The 18,678-nt window shown below is 43.2% G+C and overlaps 1 protein-coding gene across 4 annotated transcripts in view; it reads left to right on the plus strand.

Moving 5' to 3' along the window:
- znf638 (zinc finger protein 638) overlaps positions 1-18,453 on the plus strand; it is a 221,808-nt gene extending 203,355 nt beyond the window's left edge. For 3 of the 4 annotated variants that reach the window (XM_072578851.1, XM_072578842.1, XM_072578870.1), the window contains exons 19-24: positions 3,758-3,820; positions 9,935-10,127; positions 11,921-12,436; positions 15,876-15,995; positions 16,501-16,622; positions 18,140-18,453. In XM_072578851.1, coding sequence (XP_072434952.1) covers positions 3,758-3,820; positions 9,935-10,127; positions 11,921-12,436; positions 15,876-15,995; positions 16,501-16,622; positions 18,140-18,208 — 1,083 coding nt within the window. In that variant the 3' untranslated portion in view covers positions 18,209-18,453. The remainder of the gene's footprint in view (positions 1-3,757; positions 3,821-9,934; positions 10,128-11,920; positions 12,437-15,875; positions 15,996-16,500; positions 16,623-18,139) is intronic. The other variant, XM_072578861.1, reaches the window with a different exon arrangement.
- Positions 18,454-18,678: the final 225 nt, after the last annotated feature.

Consider the following 18,678-nt stretch of genomic DNA (forward strand, 5'->3'; position numbering starts at 1 on the left):
CCAGGCCAGACCCTTTCAAAATATTTTAGCGTGGTAACCTAGACCCTAACTTTTCCTTGTGCTAAATGTGGAGTGGATGTTCCAGGCGTGATGCACCTGGTCAAATCACTTGCTTTAAGCAAAACAGAATTTATTTAAACACTACAGTTGAAACATGAACAAAGGAAAGCAGAATTTAGAGTAATTTAACTGACCTGATAAAGCAACTTAACCAATTATCTGTTCCAATACAGTAGCATCCCATAAAAACACGGCTTCCCAAAAGGTAAATTCAAAAACAGATTCTTACAGATAGGAGGGAACAACATCCAGAGAAGTATTTCAGAGAGGGTCAGAGGAATCCTTTACTGGAGCTTGCAACTCTTCTGGACTGTCATATCTTGTGACTGCTACAGCTTTAAAAAAACTAAAAAAAACCTGAACTGGGAGAGCTGTTATTAAACTCCTTTAACACCTCTGCCTTTACAATCTCTCCTCAAAAAAAAAGCACAAAGGGCAAAATCACCTTGTTAAAATGACTGTTTCATCACAGTCCTTACCTTTTTAAAGTGACAGTTTCATCACAGTCCTTACTCAGGCTGAGTGCTGTTAATGCATCATCCAGTGTTCAACCCATATTCACTTCCGGTCAAGCAAAAATTCAGGTTTTAAAGTTTTCAACTTTGTCATTTGAATTGATTTATTATTGTCACATGAGCCAACTACAGAGAAAAGTCATCCTTGGTTTGCCTTCCTCCAACCTTCAGACAAGTACTACCTCTAAAACTTGAGATTGTGTGGCTGTTTTTCCTTTACATAGCTTTGTGTGATATACGTGCCTGGTATTTAACTGGAGCAAGAGCAGCAAAGTGTCTTCTAGGCTGCTACATAACCTCACATTAATGCAATCTATAACCATCCTAGATACTGCTTGCTTTTAATTTGGAAGTTGTACCTTAAGCTGCCAGGGCAATAAAAACTCAGCAATTCCCTCGTAAAACCCCTCTACCACTCTGCATTAAAAAGTTCTTTAAAACCAGTTCTTTGGGTCGCCTGCCCTGATAAGTCCTTGCTTTGTCAGTGTTAAAAGTGATATTTTACTAGAAGCACCTATCATGTGATTTATGCATGTCATGCATTCTCAGCTTGTTCCATCAAGTGCAGAGCACATAAACAGGCCATGCAGCCTGGGAGGTCCATGCTGGTGTTAATGTTTGACACAAATCTCCTCACACTCTTCATCGTGTCGTCCTGTCAGCATATTCATCTCTAGCAGCACGGTGGCACAGTGGTTAGCACTGCTGCCTCACAGCGCCGGAGACCCGGGTTCAATTCCCGCCTCAGGCGACTGACTGTGTGGAGTTTGCACGTTCTCCCCGTGTCTGCGTGGGTTTCCTCCCACAGTCCAAAGATGTGCAGGTTAGGTGAATTGGCCATGCTAAATTGCCCATAGTGTTAGGTAAGGGGTAGATGTAGATGTAGATGTAGGGGTAGGGGTAGGGGTATGGGTGGGTACGCTTTGGCGGGGCGGTGTGGACTTGTTGGGCCGAAGGGCCTGTTTCCACACTGTAAGTAATCTAATCTAATCTAATCTAGCCGCCTCCTTCGTGATTATCCAGCTTCCCCCAAAATGCATCATGCCACCACATCAGTCATTTCTTGTGTAACATTACACTGCTTTGCTGCTCTTGGGTAAAGACAATTATTCTGAGTTTCTTATTAACATATTACATTATGAATTGTGGTTTTTTTTGGATTCGATTACTTAGTGTGGAAACAGGCCTTTCGGCCAACAAGTTCATATCGACCCTCCGAAGAGTAACCCACCCAGACCCATTCACCTAACACTATGGGCAATTTAGCATGGCCAATTCTCCTAACCTGCACATTTTTGGACTGTGGGAGGAAACTGGAGCACCCGGAGGACTTTGCACTCTTACGACAAATCATACCTCAGTTTTCTGCACTAGCTTGTTCAGATTTTTCTTTTGTATAACTGCCTATAATGGCATCATCTTTTGTGAACCTGTTTGTACCTTCTCCATTCTCTCTATCTTTTCAAAGATTTGTAGACCACAAACATTCACAGTACTCTGCATGGTCTAACCAAGTTTCAATGCATACTTCTCTGCTTTGTACTCCTCTGAAACAAGACCCTGATGCTTTTATTATAGTCTTGCAAACTTTTGTTGCTACTTGTCGTGATTTACCTGCTTGCACTTCTGTCCAATTTGGATATATTTTCATTACTCAAAAAAAGAAAATATTTCCTCACATTTGCCAATGTTGAAACTGTGCATCTTTTCTGTAAGTTTGTTCATTTCCATGTAGTTTGCCACAGTATCCCTCAGTATTAATGAACCTCAGAATGTGGTTTATTCAATTTTGAATTGTAGTTGAGAATCCAGAATAGAAATGGTTTATGCACAGCAGTGATCCCAAAACACCATTTCTTGTGGAACTCCCGCCATTTGTCGTTAACTTGCTTTTAACATCGGCATCTTAATTCATAGTTAGCTCCAAACCCATTGCGCAGTCTGTCCCAATACCAGATACTGGGACAATATGTTGCCTGCCATATCACATCTGCGCTAGTCTGCTCCCTTTCAGCACATCACTGGCCCCTCTCTCATGCACTTTTCCTGTCAGCATGTTGCTCCCCTTTCTCTCGCCCTCCATGTCTCTCTCTCTCTCTAACTCTCCCCTTCTCCCTTTCTCTCTGTTCCCACCCCACTTTCTCTCTCTCTCTCTGCTCATCTCTCTCTCTCTCACCCTCAATCCTGCCACCCCCAACCTTGCCCCCCCGCACTCCAATCCCAGCTCCCATTTGCTCTCCTCCCCGCGCTCTCACCCCTGCTCTCATCCACCATTCTCCCTGCCCACACTCTCCCCACTCTCCCTTTCTTCTAACCCTTCGCCTCCCCTCCCTCGCCACCATCTCGGTCTCGCCCTCGCCCCCCCCCGCCCCGTCTCGCCCCCCGTCTCGGTCTCGCCCCCCTCCCGGTCTCGCCCTGGCCCCCGCCCCGTCTCGCCCCCATCCCATCTTGCTCCTGCCCCTTGTCGCTCTCGCCTCCATCTTGCGCTCCCACTCTCGCCCCCTTCCCACTCTTGCCCCCGTCCAGCTCTCACCCCCCATCTCGTCCTTGCACCTGCCCTGCATCGCCTCCTGCCCTGCCCCGCCCCACCTCTTCCCTGCCTCAGCTCGCCTCTCTTTCCCCTTACCTCCCCATCCCCCCCAATTCCCCCGCCTCCACAGTGCATCTCCCTGTCTCCACCTCTTCCCCTCGCTTCTACTTTACTTTCACACTTCCTCCCTACCTTTTTCTCTTTTCCCTCCACCTTATCACATCTCTTCTTTTTCATTTCTCTTTCTCCCTTCTCTGTCCCTCCCTCTCTTCCCCTTTTTGTTCCCCCTCTTTCTGCCTTGCTCTCTTGTGCTCGAGCTCTCATCTCTGCACTTCCAACTCCCACCCCCCACCACCCCCCTTTCTTTCCCTGTCACTCTGTCTTCCATGCTCTTACTCTGTTTCGTTCCCTCCCTCCCTGGCTGTGAGTACCTATTTTTCTATTCCCTGTTTTTTGTCCCCCAGCTGATTTCGCTTCTCTCTCTCTCTCTCTCTCTCTCTCTCTCTCTCTCTCTCTCTCTCTCTCTCTCTCTCTCTCTCTCTCTCTCTCTCCTTTTGCAATCATTGTCAGAACATGTTGATGGAAGCTCGCAGGACAGGGAGTAGTTTGAAGATCATCTTAAAAAAAATGATAAACTTCTCATGTTTTTCAGACTACTTCTGAGAGAAGCATTAAAGATCGCAAGACTAGCAGCAAAATTCCAAAGAAAGAAGCGGTGATTTTCTCTCTCAACTTCTCACTCTGCTCTTGCTGTATCCTAACTTTCCATTCTTATCTTTGACCATATGCCTCAGCCACACTGCCTTCAGTTTCATGCCTTCCCTCATCTCCCATCTTCTCTTGGCTTCTCTGACCCCATCCCCACCATTTCCCATTTGTTCTCTCCTCTACTGTCAGCCTCTTGGCTCGTTGCCCCCCAAATCTCTTGACTTTTTCCTTTTACCTTCTCTCTATCTCTGGTTAGTGCTGCTTTGATTCTCTCCTTTCCTTATGCTCATTTTGGACCTGCTCTCTTTCCTTGCTACTCACCCTGCTGCTTCCTTCTATTCTCCTCTTCATCAGATCTCCTCAACCCTGATCTTCAAATCTTGTCTTATGGTTCCTCAGTCGTCATTTTTCATCTTTTCCCAAGTAGAAGTTATTCACATTTGAACTTTGGCCAAGACAGAATGTGGTGGAGGGTTGTTTTGTGAACCGGAAGCCTGTGACCAGCGGTGTTTCACAGGAATCTGTACTGCATCTGCTTTTGTTTGTCATTTATGAGAGTGATTTGGGTGAGAATATGAGGCATGGTTAGTAAGTTTATGGATGACACCAAAATGGATAATATAGTAGACCGTGAAGAAAGTTATCTAAGATTATAAGAAGACCTTGATAATTGGGTCAATGGCCTGAGGAGTGGCAGATGGAATTTAATTTGGATAAATGAGAGGTATTGCATATTGATTAAACAAGCATGACTTGTACAGGTAAGCCCTGGGTAATGTTAAAGGACAGCGATCTAGGGGTTCGGGTACATAATTCTTTGAAATTTTGCATCACTGGTAGACAGCGTGGTTAAGAAGGTGTTCAGCATACTTGCCTTGATTTCTCAGGCCTTTAGAAGTTGGACGTTGTATTGAGATTGTACAAGAGTGTTGATGAGACCTCTTTTTCAGTACTATGTGCAGATCTGGTCGCCCTGCTGTAGAAAGGACATTATTAAATTGGAGAGGGTTCAGAAAAGTTATTTTTAATTCGTTTGTGGATTGTGGACTTTGCTGGCTGACCAGCATTTATTGCACATGCATACCTGCCCTTGAGACGGTGGTGGTGAGCTGTTGCCTGAACCACTGCAGTTCACCTGCTCTGGCTTGAGCCACAACGCGATCACGGAAGGGTTTCCAGAATATTGACCCAGTGACAGTGACTGACATAAGTCAGGATAGTGGGTGGTTTGGTGGGGAACTTGCAGGGGGGTGGTGTTTCTGTGTATCTACTGCCCTTGTCCTTCTAGATGGAAGGTGCTGTCTGAAGATCTTTGGTGAATTTCTGAACTGCACACTGCTGCAGTTGAGCGTCTGTAGTGGAGGGGGTGGATGTTTTTGATGTGTCAATCACATGGGCTGCTTTGTCCTGGATAGTGTCAAACTTCGAGTGTTGTTGGAGCTGCACCTAGGCAAGTGGGAAATATTACATTACAGTCCGACTTGTGTCTTGTAGATGGTGGACAAGCTGAGGAGAGTCAGGAAGTGACCTGCTCTTGTGGCTACTGTGTTTATGTGGCAAGTCAGTTGAGTTTCTGGTCAATGGTAACCCACAGGATTCAGTGGGGGATTCAGTGTTGATAACAGCATTGATGTCAAGGGGTCGTGATTAGATTGTGTCTCATTGGTGATGGTTCAAGCCTGGCATTTGTGTGGTACAAATGTTACTTGCTACTTGTCAGCCCAAGCCTGGGTATTGTTCAGATCTTGTTGCATTTAAACATGGACTGCTTCAGTATCTAAGAAATTTACCAGGATGTTCCCAGGAATGGAGGGTTTGAGTTATGAAAACAGGCTGGGACCTTTTCCACTGGAGAATAGGAGGTTGAGATGTGACTTTATAAGGGATTATAAAATCATGAAAGGCATAGATAGCTGAATTGCAAGGATCTTTTTCCCTTGGCTGGGGGAGTTCGAAATCTAGAAGTTCATTCCACACATGAACCACTTTGTGTAAAAACATTTCCAGATGTCTTTTTTTTAAATCTTTCTTCTCTCACTTTAAAAAATATGTCCCCCCCCCTCGTCTTGAAATTCCCCACCCTAAGGAAAAGACATCTGCTGTTCACCTTATCTATATCCCTCATGATTTTATAAACCTCTATATAGTTCAGTTGCCAAATATTCACTTGTGGCATATGTGAAATGGCATGCATTTCTAAAGAGCCCAGACACACACAATGTGGCCAATTAGGAGTAGTGCTTCAGTTTTTCATTTTTGAATAGCTATAAGACCTATAAGAAAGGGTTGGGATAAGCCCATAATCCTGAAGGATTGTGGGGTTGGGGAAAGGAAAATAAATTGAGGTCAGAGATGTGGAAGGGCATGACACAAACGCAATAGAAATGCAGGCAGGAACTGGACAGCGGATGGCTAAGTATGTACTGGGCAATGTAAGAACTCTCAAACTTGAGAAGCAAGAAATTATGACATAGGAAGAAATTATTCGGGTTCTGTGAATGCATACATCGGTGACTGTCACTGGGAGGGACTGTAATAGAGTCTGCTTCAAGACAATGAGTGTAGGTCAGTCATATTTGAAAGGGAAGGCATACAGTACTATGGTAGGGAGCGAGTAGAGCAAGAGCTTTAAGAAAAAGTTAATGCAGTTACACGAAGAGTAAGGAGGTAGAGAGACAAATAGAGATATCATGATGTGCTGCAGCATTAAGCACTGCTTTTCGTCATTTATGTAAATAAATTGGATGTGAACATAGGAGGTATAGTTAGTAAGTTTGCATTGACCCCAAACTTGGAGGTATAGTGGACAGCAAAGAAGGTTACCTCAGAATACGATAGGATCTTGATCAGGTGGGCCAATGGGCCAAGGAATGGCAGATGAAATTTAATTTAGATAAATGTGATTTGCTGCATTTTATAAAGGCAAACCAGGCAAGTAAGATCCTGGGAAGTGCTGCTGAACAAAGAGACTTTGGAGTGCTGGTTTATAGTTCCTTGAAATTGGAATCAATGGAGTCACAGATATTTAGGATACTGAAGAAGGTGTTTGGTATGCTTGCCTTCATTGGTCAGTGCATTGAGTATAGGAGTTGGAGGGTCATGTTGTGTCTGTACAGGACATTGGTTATATCACTTTTGGAGTACTGCATGCATTTCTGGACTCCCTACTGCCAGGGGGATGTTGTAAAACTTAAAAAAGTTCAAAAACTATTTACAAGGATGTTGCCAGGTTGGAGGGTTTGAGCTTTTGGGAGCGGCTGAATCGACTGGGGCTATTTTCCATGGAATATCGGAGGCTAATGGGTGACCTTACAGAGGTTTATAAAATCATGAGGGGCGTGGATAGGATAAGCAGACAAGGCTTTTTCCCTAGATGGGAAGTCCAAAACTAGAGAGCATAGGTTTAAGGTGAGAAGGGGAAGGTTTTAAAGGGACCTAAGAGGCGACATTTTCACGCAGAGGGTGGAATGAGCTGCCAGAGGAAGTGGTGAATTTAAAAGGCATCTGAATGGCTATATGCATAGGAATATGGGGAGGTCATGGCCTAGTGGTGTTATCCAGAGACCCAGACACCGTTCCAGGGATCCGAGTTTGAATCCCACCGAGGCAGATGGTGGAAATTGAAATCAATAAAAAATGATTCTGGAATGAACAGTTTAATGGTGACCATGAATCCATTGTTGGTTGTTGGAAAAACCCATCTGGTTTAGTAATGTCCTTTAGGGAAGGAAATCTGCCATCCTTACCTGGTCTGGCCTACATGTGACTCCAGACCCACAGCAATGTGGTTGACTCTCAACTGTTCTCTGGACAATTAGGGATGAGCAATGAATTCTGGGCCTAGCCAGTGATGCCCTCATCCTATGAATGAATTAAAAAATGAGGAAGGGTTCAAAGGGACATGGGCCAAATGCTGGCAAATGGGATTAAATTTATTTAATCTAGTTGGTATGGACAAGTTGGACCGAAGCGTCTGTTTCCAAGCCGTACATCTCTATGACTCTATAATTTTGGCATCTCTTCCTTTATATGTTTAAAGAAGGTTTTGCTATCCAGCTTGATATTCCTTGCAGGTTTATCCTCAAAGTTTATATTCTCCCTTTTTTTTCTCTTTGGTCATGTTTTAGTTGTTTTCTTTAAACATTCCCAATCCTCTAGTTTAACACTAATCTTTGCTGCATTGTTTGTTTTATCTTTCAATTTCCTGATTAACCATGGTTGACATCCCTTTCCTAGAAGCCTCCTTTCCACTGCAGTATATCTTTACTCTGAGCAATGAACTATCTTCTTAAACATCTGCCATTGATCCTCAACTACCTTTGCTGCTAAACTCTTCTCCTAATCCACTCCAGCGAGCTACTCACTTGAATTCTAACCACTTTTTAAACTCCTACATAGGAATGCAGACAAGCAAAGAAACATAAATGTGGAGCATCATGGTGCAATTTCAGTAGTTTACAGGATTCAAAGAGGAGTCATTTTATTCTTTTTCCAAGCCCTTCTGGTCTTTGATCATCATCTTTCACAAAGCCATACAACTCAGAAGCAGACCCTTCCATATAGCCACTCCATGTCAAGTAAAATCACAAACTAAACTAGTCCCATCTGCTTGTGCTTGGCCCATACCCCTTCAAATATTTCTTATTCACGTACTTATCTAAATGTCTTTAAAATATTGTAACTGTACTTGCATCTGCCACTTCCTCTGGAAGTTCATTCAAAACACGAACTGCTGTCTGTATTAAAAAAAAAAGTTGCCCATCATGCCTTTTTTCAATCTTTCTCCCCTAACCTTAAAAATATGACTGAAGTCCTTCTAGTTCCTTACTAAATGTACTGGATGATTGACACACTGATTCTTCAGTAACTGATTAGAGGAACTAGTTTATAGCACATGGGGTCAGTGAATATCCTTCAGTTTTAGGTTACTTCACTGCAGAGGCGATGCTATCTATCTGCCCGGGAACCAATCAGAAAGTTGGTATCATGTTGATGTTTCTTGGCCCATACAGCTGGTCCTGAATGAGAAACCAGTCAAAAGTCTGTCTCTGGGCAAAACCTGCCCTGAACGCAGACCCATTTTGAGTCTCAAATATCTTCCCTGCTCCCCCATTGTCTTTACTAAATTCATTAATGGAGCATGGATGTGGTTGGCTGAACCAGTGTTGACTGCCCATCCCTGATTGCCCTTGAGAAGGTGGTGGTGAGCTGCCTCCTTGCTCTGCTGCAGTCCATGCAACAGTCCAACTCTGACAGTTATTAGTAACTGTTATGTTTTAAAACTACAACATCTCCTTCTACAGTCCTGGTTCAAAGTAATATCTGTTTCCAATTCTGGTCCACAATCCAAATAAAGAAGAATAAAAAGATGTGATCTTTCCACAATCTGGATTATGGAACAAGCAGGAGAGCCAGAGTAGATAGTTTGGTGAGAGGTGGTGGAGTGGATGGTGCTACTGGAAGAAAAGGAAGGGAGGAGGCAGGTGGTGGGATAGCTTGAAGAGATGGCAGGTGTGGGAAGGAATGGATAGTTCAACAGAAGGAGTAGCAGGACAGCGGGAGGGTGCAAACATCAGGGAGAGACAGGAGTATAGAATTGGACAAAGGACAGCACAGAGTTGTCTTGGAGTCACAGATGTGTAAAATGGTGAATTATGACTGAAGCACTCTGTTGATTTGGGGAGGAATGGAGCTGTACAGTTATGGTACTGAAACTGCAAGTAAGTCTATCATGTTAGAAAAGCCTCACTTCGGGGCATCAATGGCTTTATTTTAATGCAAAGGGCGTAGGTGAGGTTCTAATTTTCCTGCTTTTACATGAGAATGACTTGACTACATTCCCAGGGTACTTTTGTACCTTTTTCCTGATCTCATGCCCAAAACTGAGAGTTGTACTGGATTATGTTCCATTCTGATGCTTTCAGCAAAACTCCCTTCATTTACCTAAATGCCTTCTGAGCTGATTTGCAGTGGCCCTGTTTTATTCTTGCACCAATGGCAGTTGAACAGACCATTTTCTTTTAAACAAGAAGGAAGTTAAAATAGGAAGTTTCCGACTAACCAGTGCTAATGTCCTGAATTTTCCTTCTAAGAAATATGTTTTTTTTTTCAATTTGCAAAGGAAAAGGACATCTTTCCCTTTAACCTGGATGAATTTGTAACTGTGGATGAAGTGGGTGAAGATGAAATGGGTGAAGAGGAAGGCACTTCTGGGGATCAGATTCCTGAAGGTAAATTTAAAACCAATGCCCAACCTTCAGAAAAGGCTGAGACAGAGGCAGCAATGGACATCAAGGAACAAGAACCAACTCCAGGTAAAGTCATTGTCCTGGATTTGTCACACAGTAACAGTCAACCAGGGAGGCCCAGGAATCAGAATTTACACATTCCACAGAATCTCTGGGTCCATTCAGACAGCACACCTAACACATCCAGGGTTCCAGTCCTGTGTTTGAACTGTGATGGAGGACAATATACAGTATGTAAAGTTGAATATCTTGGTAGTTTATTGAAATATAAACAGAAAATGCTGGAAGTGCATTTGCTAATTCATCAGACAGAAGTATTTCTTCATAGATACTGCAGACCTGCAGAGTATTTTGAAAGCTTAATTTCAGATTTCCAGTATCTACTGTTATTTTCCTTCAGTATAATTTAAAAGGAATTGGGTAATTTAGTTGAGAGAAGAGAAAAAAAGTTGGAAATCTTGTGTAGTAGTTGGACTGTACCAAATAGCTTCTCCTGTGCTATAAATTCCATGATGGTGCAACAGATTTGTTTCTCTGAATGTTGAGTTGTATGTTCGTCCATTATAAGGTCAAAAATGTGGGTGTTCAACACCGTTTGTATGGTCACTCCTGTCTAAGCCCAGTTTCTATGGAAGGTCTCAAACAATGAATAAAGAATCCAAAGGGTAGTAGCTAAATTTACCGATGATACTAAGGTAGGAAAGTAAGTTGAAGTGTGTTCAACACCATTCGCAATTCAATGGACTACTTCAGTACCTATATTCAAATATAGCAAGACCTGGATAATATCTAGGATTGCACTGACAAGTAGCAAGTAACAAATGCGAGACCATGATCATATCAATATTCAGTGGCCTTAGTATCGCTGGATCTCCCACCATGCATATCCTGGAGATCGCCATTGACCAGAATCTGAACTAGACTGGCCACATAAATACTATGGCTTAAAGAGCAGATGAGATGCAAGGAATCCTGCAGCAAGAGCCCCATCAACCATTTACAAGGTAAAAGTCAGGAGTAAATTATAATAATCCGCAAGCTCAGCACCATCCAAGACAAAGTAGTCTGCTTGATTAGCGCCATATCCACAAATATTCATTGCCTTCTCTTGCAGCATCCATGCAAAGAAAGCAAAATTAACATTTCAAGTTTGATGACCCTTCATTAGAACTGATAGCTAGGAAAGATTGGTACTTATTTTGATGGCAAGGGAGAGGGGTGGGTACGAAAAGAGTGAATCAATAGGTGGAGAAGGAACCCAAAGTTAACGTTGTGATTGTTTTACCAGAATACTTCATACTACTGAGTTTTGCGATCTCTGTCCATTTAACTAGTATTTCTGTTCATCCTCCCAAAGTTAATAAGTTCACATTTCCCCATGTATTCCGTCTGTTAAATTATTGCCCACTCATTTAATTAGATTACTTTACATAAATTTACTTTCCTATCAACTTACTTTCCTACCTTAGTGGCATTGGTAAATTTAGCTACCATATTTTGGATCCTTAATTTTTGTTTAAGATTTTCCGTAACATCTGGGCTGAGGCAGGAATGATTGAAACTGGGCTCTACAACACAAAGGATGGTTATTCCAATTTAAGTTAGAGTTAAATCCCAACTCCAAAGGCATTACTAGGGAAGTGTGAAGAATACTAGTTTGCGATATCTGTGCTAAGCTTACTCCCACCTTCTGGATGTGGGGAGACTGTAACTGCATTTCCATCCCAGAAAAGAATTAATTGCAGAAATGGTGGAGATAGAGCATAGACCAGGTGGACTGAAAGGCCTCTTCCTGGGTTGTCAACTTGGTCTAACTTTATGCATTCGTGTTTACAAGAAACCGTGTCTTTGTCCCACAGCAAGTGATACATCGACAACGGTGATGGAGACGACGGATCTGAAATCTAAACCTGCAACCCAGCCTGAACTCCAAGCCAAGGCCCTTCCCCAAGTCAAGCCCGAGCCTCAGGTCAAGACTGCTGCCCAGGCCAAGGCTGAACCTCAGGCCAAGGCCCTTTCCCAAGCCAAGGCTGAGCCCCTAGCCAAGTCTGCTTCCCAAGCTGAACCTGAAAACCAGCTTCAGACTGAGACAACTGTAAAGGAGGAGCCTATGGAGGCAGAATCGGAGAAAGCTCCAGCGCAACCATCTGATACCCCTGCATTGGCACCCAGTAAAGTCCTTCCTCTTTCAGACTCCAAACCAGAAGCAGCTGGGACCATTGCTGGCAAGAAGGAAGCAGCACCTTCAACGGGTGGGGATGGTGAACCTTCCTCCAAAACAGTGGGACAACCCAGCAGTCTAACCCCAACTCCTGCATCATCTGTTACCTCTGGAGGAGACAGCACCAAGTTGACAAGGCTGGAGCAGCGAGCAGGTGAGTGATTTATACTGGGGAATGAACTGTTCAAGCTGAAGCTTCAGATGGAATATAAATTATTGACAAACTTGCTGATTGGCAGGCAACAGAATGGACAAAATGGCCATATACTCTAAATGAAACAAAGAACAGTACAGACCTTTGGCCCACCATGTCTGTGCCAACTATGGTGCCATTCTAAACTAATGCCATCTGCCTACACTAGGTCTGAGTCCCTCTATGATCTGCATATTCACGTGTCTTGTCCAAATGCCTCTGAAACATTACTATCATCTCTGTCTCTACCACCTTTCCTAGTAGCACATTCCAGGCACCTACCACCCTCTGTGTAAAAGGGAAAACATGCTTCACACCTCCTTTAAACTTTCCTCCTCTCACCTTTGACATGTCTACAATGACTCTTACCAATTTTTGCAGATGTACCATAGAAAGCATCCTATCTGGATATATTACAGATTGGTACACCGACTGCTCTGCCCAAGACCACAAGATGCTACAGAGTTGTGAACACAGACTAATTCATCACAAAAAAACATTTTTCCCTCCATTGACTCACCTGCACTAACCTCTGCTTTGAGAAAGCAGCCAACATAATCAAAGACCCCTCACAGCCCAGTTATACTCTCTTGCACCCTCTTCCATCAAGCAGAAGATGCAAAAGTTTGAAAACATGCCAACAGATTCAAGAACACATGCTTCCACACTTATCAGGCTTATGAATGGACCTCTCTTATATTAGAGTTGGTCTTGCTCTGCAACTTCTCTGTGGCTGTAGCACTATATTCTACATTCTGTTCCATTACTCTGATGTAAGGTATGATTTGTCTGGTTAGCAGACAAAACAATGCTTTTCACTGTATCTCAGTATATGTGACAAAATTTATCAAAATCAAACCAGTGTCCCATAGTATTTGGCAATTCCACCGTATCTAGGCCTGTCATAATTTTTTATGTTTCTATCAAGTCACCTGTCAGCCTCTAACACTCCGGTGAAATCAGTCCAAGTTTGTCCAATCTCACTTTATAGCTGTTAGACTTCAATCCAGGTCATATCTGGGTAAGTCTCTTTTGCACCCTCTCCAAAGCCTCTATATCCTTCCCAGAAAGTGACCAGAACGCCACTCAAATATGGCCTAACTAAAGTCTTATACAACTAAATATTAGAATATGACTAGTATCCCACAAGGACCTATCTTGGGGGCTCAATTATTCATCATATTCTCTAAATGATGCAAAATTCAAAACCACAGAGATTTAGGATTTCACGGAGAATAAAACATTAGTCTTTTCTGTTGAAGAATAGAATTCAAGTGTCTGTAAGTCATGCTTCAGTTATGCAAAGCCATTATCAGAGTACTCTTGGAGAACTTTGCACAGCTCTGGACTCCACACATTAGAAAGGACATTGGCTCCCAAGAATGTAACTGCAGGGAGTTATAATCCCTGGAATTATAGGGTGGTTTGATCTAAGATTATGAAGAAGATAGTGGCGTAGTGGTAATATTGACACTGAGCAGAGGCTGTGGGGACTCAGGTTCACATCCCATCATGTCAGCTTATGGAATTTTAATTCACTTAATGAATCTGGAACTTAAAGTTCAGCTTATCTCAGTCATTGTGACCATTAAACACAGCTTGATTCCTTGACTGAACCTACCTCCACCACACTGTCACACTCTGCATTCTAGTTCTTAAATGTTTGATATATCGGTTTTTGCTCATTCCGCCTTTGCTACCTTTGCCAAGTGCCTTAAACCTATACACCCTGATTTCAAATTCTTCAACAAATGGATTTTCCCTACCTATAAAATCATAAGAGTCATACAGCGTGGAGATCGATCCTTCAGTCCTCCTAGGCCATGTCAAACATGTTCCCAAACTAAACTAGTCCCACCTGCCTGTGCTTGGCCCATATCCCTCCAAACCTTTTCTATTCATGTAGTTATCCAAATATCTTTTAAAAGTTGTAACTGTACCTGGATGTGCCACTTTATCTTGCAGTTCATTCCACACATCAACCACACTATGTTTTTAAAAAAAGTTGTCCCTCATGTCCCTTGTAAAACTTTCTCCTCTCACCTTTAAAAGAATGCCACCTGGTTTTGCACTCCCACATTCTGGGGAAAAGACCCTTGCCATTCACCTTATCAATGTCCTTCATGATTTTATAAACCTCTGTAAGGTCACCTGTCAGTCTCTTTCCCGTTGGAAAAAGTCCCAGCCTATCCAGCATCACTTCATAACACAAATCCCCCTTTCCCAGCAGCAACGTTTTCAAGATCCCACATGTTTTAAATACCTTTATCGAATTCTCTCTCATCCTTCTCGAAGGAAAAGTTATGACTTTCACAGTCTATCTGCATTATGGAAATTGCTCATCCCTTGAAATGTTCTCCTGTTTCTCTTTTGACACTCTCCAGTGCCTTCACACCTTCCTAAAGCATGATGCCCAAACGTTTTCCAGTTGAGACTGAACCCAGTGCTCTGTGCAGCTTTAGCAAACCCTACTTGTGTTTGTACTCTGAGACCCTTTTCATAAAGTCTCAGGTGTTCCATGCATCTGTCAGTGCAGCTGTTTGTCACACTCTGTTGTGTGTCTGTAACTCACTGATCCCGGGGATCTCTCGTTACAGGTGTGTGTGTGTGTGTTTGTGTCTGTAACTCACTGATCCTGGGGATCTCTCAGTACAGGTGTGTGTGTCTGTAACTCTCTGATCCCAGGGATTTCTCAGTACAGGTGTGTGTCTGTAACTCTCTGATCCCGGGGATCTCTCAGTACGGGTGTGTGCCTGTAACTCACTGATCCCGGGGATCTCTCCATACAGGTGTGTGTCTGTCTGTAACTCACTGATCCCGGGGATCTCTCAGTACAGGTGTGTGTCTGTAACTCACTGATCCCAGGGATCTCTCCATACAGGTGTGTGTCTGTCTGTAACACACTGATCCCGGGGATCTCTCCATACATGTGTGTGTCTGTCTGTAACTCACTGATCCTGGGGATCTCTCAGTACAGGTGTCTGTCTGGAACTCACTGATCCCGGGGATCTCTCTGTACAGGTGTGTGTCTGGAACTCACTGATCCCAGGGATCTCTCCATACAGGTGTGTGTCTGTCTGTAACACACTGATCCCGGGGATCTCTCCATACATGTGTGTGTCTGTCTGTAACTCACTGATCCCTGGGATCTCTCAGTACGGGTGTGGGTCTGTAACTCACTGATCCCAGGGATTTGTCAGTATGGATGGGTCTGTCTCTCACTGATCCTGACGATATTTTCCTTTAAGTGGAATCAGCAGTCTCTCAGGTTCATGTAGTTATTTATGAACTTCAGCTGAGGCAAATCTGTAAAGGTTTTTGATACAACCTAAACACCAATTCCCTGGCCCTCTTTACTAAATGAAGTAGCTTAAGGAATTTTTAATATTTTATTTTTAAGATGCCAAGTTGAGAAGAGAGGCAACGTCTGAGGTGGAACCAGAAGCAAAGCGGACAAAGTTAGCTGGGCCCACCATTACTGAATTAAAAATGCCACCCTATAAACCCAACAACCCTATTGGTGAGTTGTGTACAAGATTGTTGCATGCGCAGCTTGGATTTATAATTACATTATTAATGTAATTGTTATCTGTGAATCCCAGAATACAGTGTTTCCACAGAGACCCACCAGAGTGTCAGGAGTGTTAGCCTCCTGGGGAAATTACCCTTATTTATCCTGTGTTTTGTTTTCTCCCTTTAAGCCACTTTTTATTTTGTGTGTGTTTGGTGTGGTGCGCATGCAGAGTGCCTGTGCGTTGGGCAGGGTGTGTGCATGGTGTGCCTGTGTGTTAGGGAGGGTGCGCACACAGTGTGCCTATGCGCACAGAGTGCCTGTGTGTTAGGGAGGGTGCACGTGTGGTGTGCCTGTGTGTTGGGCAGGGTGTGTGCACAGAGTGCCTGGGGGTGGCTGTCAGATATGCAGTGTGGGAAGAGATAGAGTGCGTGAGACTGTGATGAGTGAGGGATTTTGAGATCAATGTTCGGAACATTTCAGATCACTGCTGACCTTTGTTCTGACTCTGCAGGTGTTGAGTTCATTGTTCCAAAGACCGGATATTTCTGTCAGATTTGTTCTTTGTTCTACACGAATGAAGACACGGCCAAGGTGACTCACTGTGGCACTGTGTTGCACTACAAGAATATGGAGGTAAGTATTTCACTGTAGTCAGGCTTATTAGTCAACAGCATTCCTGAGGAAGCATTACCAAAACTCAACTCCGGCTGCAACTCTGTTGCCACTGCATCCTATTTTGTGGATCTGGTGAGGCTGCTACTGAATGGAGTGGATTCAGTAAGGTTTAAATGCTGGAATAATCTGTATTTGGTTGTGATTGGATAGTGCTTTTCATTGGTGCTTTAGAGTTGGGACCGAGTAGTGTGTCAAATGACACACATGAGTAGCAAAGTGTGCAGAGGTCATTATAAGTCTGCAGAGGGATAGAGGGAGGTTCAGTGAGTGGGCGTGAAAAGTTGCAACATGCTGCTGTGCAGAGGGACCTGGGTGTCCTTGTGCAGGAATCACAAAAAGTTGGTTTGCAACTGCAGCAGGTAATTAAGAAGTCAAATGGAAAATAATCCTTCATTATTAGAGGGATGGAGTTTAAAAATAGGAAGATTATACTGCAGCTGTGTAGGGTGCTGCTGGTGAGGCCACACCTGGAGTACTGTGTACAGTTTTGAGAAAGGATGTAATGGCACCTGACGGGGTGCAGAGGAGATTCACCAGGTTGATTCTGGATTTGAGGGGATTGGCTTATTGGGGGGGGGCGATTGAGTAGGCTGGGATTACATTCATTGGAATTTAGAAGAATGAGAGGGGTCTTCTAGAAACATATAAAATTATCAAGGAAATAAATTGGTCAGAAGCAAAGAGGTTGTTTCCACTGGTGGGTGAAACCAGAACTAGAGGACGTAGCCTCAAAATAAGGGAGAGCAGATTTAGGACTGAGTTGAGGAGAAACCTCTTCACCCAAAAGGTGGTTGATCTGTAGAATTCTTTGCCCATCTGTGAAGCAGTTGAGGCTACCTTGTTGAATGTTTTTATGGCAAAGAGTTTTGAACAGGAAATTAAAGGTTATGCTGAGAGGGCGGATAAGTGGAGCAGAATCGATGAAAAGATCAGCACCGATCTTATTGAACGGCAGAGCAAGCTGTCTGGGTCAGATAGCCTCTCCTCCTATTTCTTATGTTCTTAATGCCAAGAGCAGTGTGTTGGGAATCTCATAAGTGAAAAATCAGTCCCGTGATCCACCTTAGTGCTGGGAAGCCTTTCAAGACCATTCTTTCTGAATAAGTGAATCACTTTGAATAAGAAGCATACTTGTGTCAAACATTTGTTGTTTGGAGGGCAAAGGAATAGAGCTGTATGTAGATGATAATTGGGGCTGTAATCGGTGAGGGAGCTGTGCTGTGATTTGTCCATCAGAGTTCAATTGATTAAGGTATTCTCTGTTTATAGAATGTCTCTACACATAGCAAGCGCTTTTTTGAAAAGTGATGAATCTATAAGCAGCTAAATGTCTGCAGGTTACAGCTAAATAACTATGATGTGCTGGGTCACCACATAGGCAACAGTAAACTTTAAACAAAAAGATTTTCAAAAGGTTCACTGATCTCTGCAAGAGAAATGAACACTAAACATAAAACGTACGCATTAATTTACAGAAATATGTGACACAGCGACAAGAAGAGCTCCGAAAGCAGCAGGAACGCATGGCCAAGCAGGAGAAGTGACGTGAGCCATACCCACCCAGCACTGACTTCAGTCAAAGTATATTTTGGGTCCAAGTGTTCCCTTTCTCTTAATTTACTGGTTTAACTAGATGGTTACAACATTGTACAAATGATCTTTCCACGCTGTAACGATTATGGAAACTTGTTTTCAGGTTAGTATTGTTGTCTTGTGTTTTTACATAAATTGTTGTAACAATTGGCGATTCTGTTATAAATCAATTAAACACAATTATGTTCTAGAGAAAGTGTTTGCTTTAAATTCTTTCACAATCTTTATTTTGTTTGGTGCAACTATGTAGACTGTTCCAATTTCTCACCATGCACAGTTTGACTTTGGCAGTTTCTGACGATTCAGTGGCTGTGAGCAGTCTTTGACCATGTACAGTGTGCCTGTATGGATAATCTCTGACTGTCAACATTGACTGTATGGACAGTCTCTGGTTGTGTGTAGTGTGACATTACAGTCTCTG

Source organism: Chiloscyllium punctatum, chromosome 1 (genome assembly GCF_047496795.1).
Source record: "Chiloscyllium punctatum isolate Juve2018m chromosome 1, sChiPun1.3, whole genome shotgun sequence".
NCBI classification, from domain to species: Eukaryota; Metazoa; Chordata; class Chondrichthyes; order Orectolobiformes; family Hemiscylliidae; genus Chiloscyllium; species Chiloscyllium punctatum.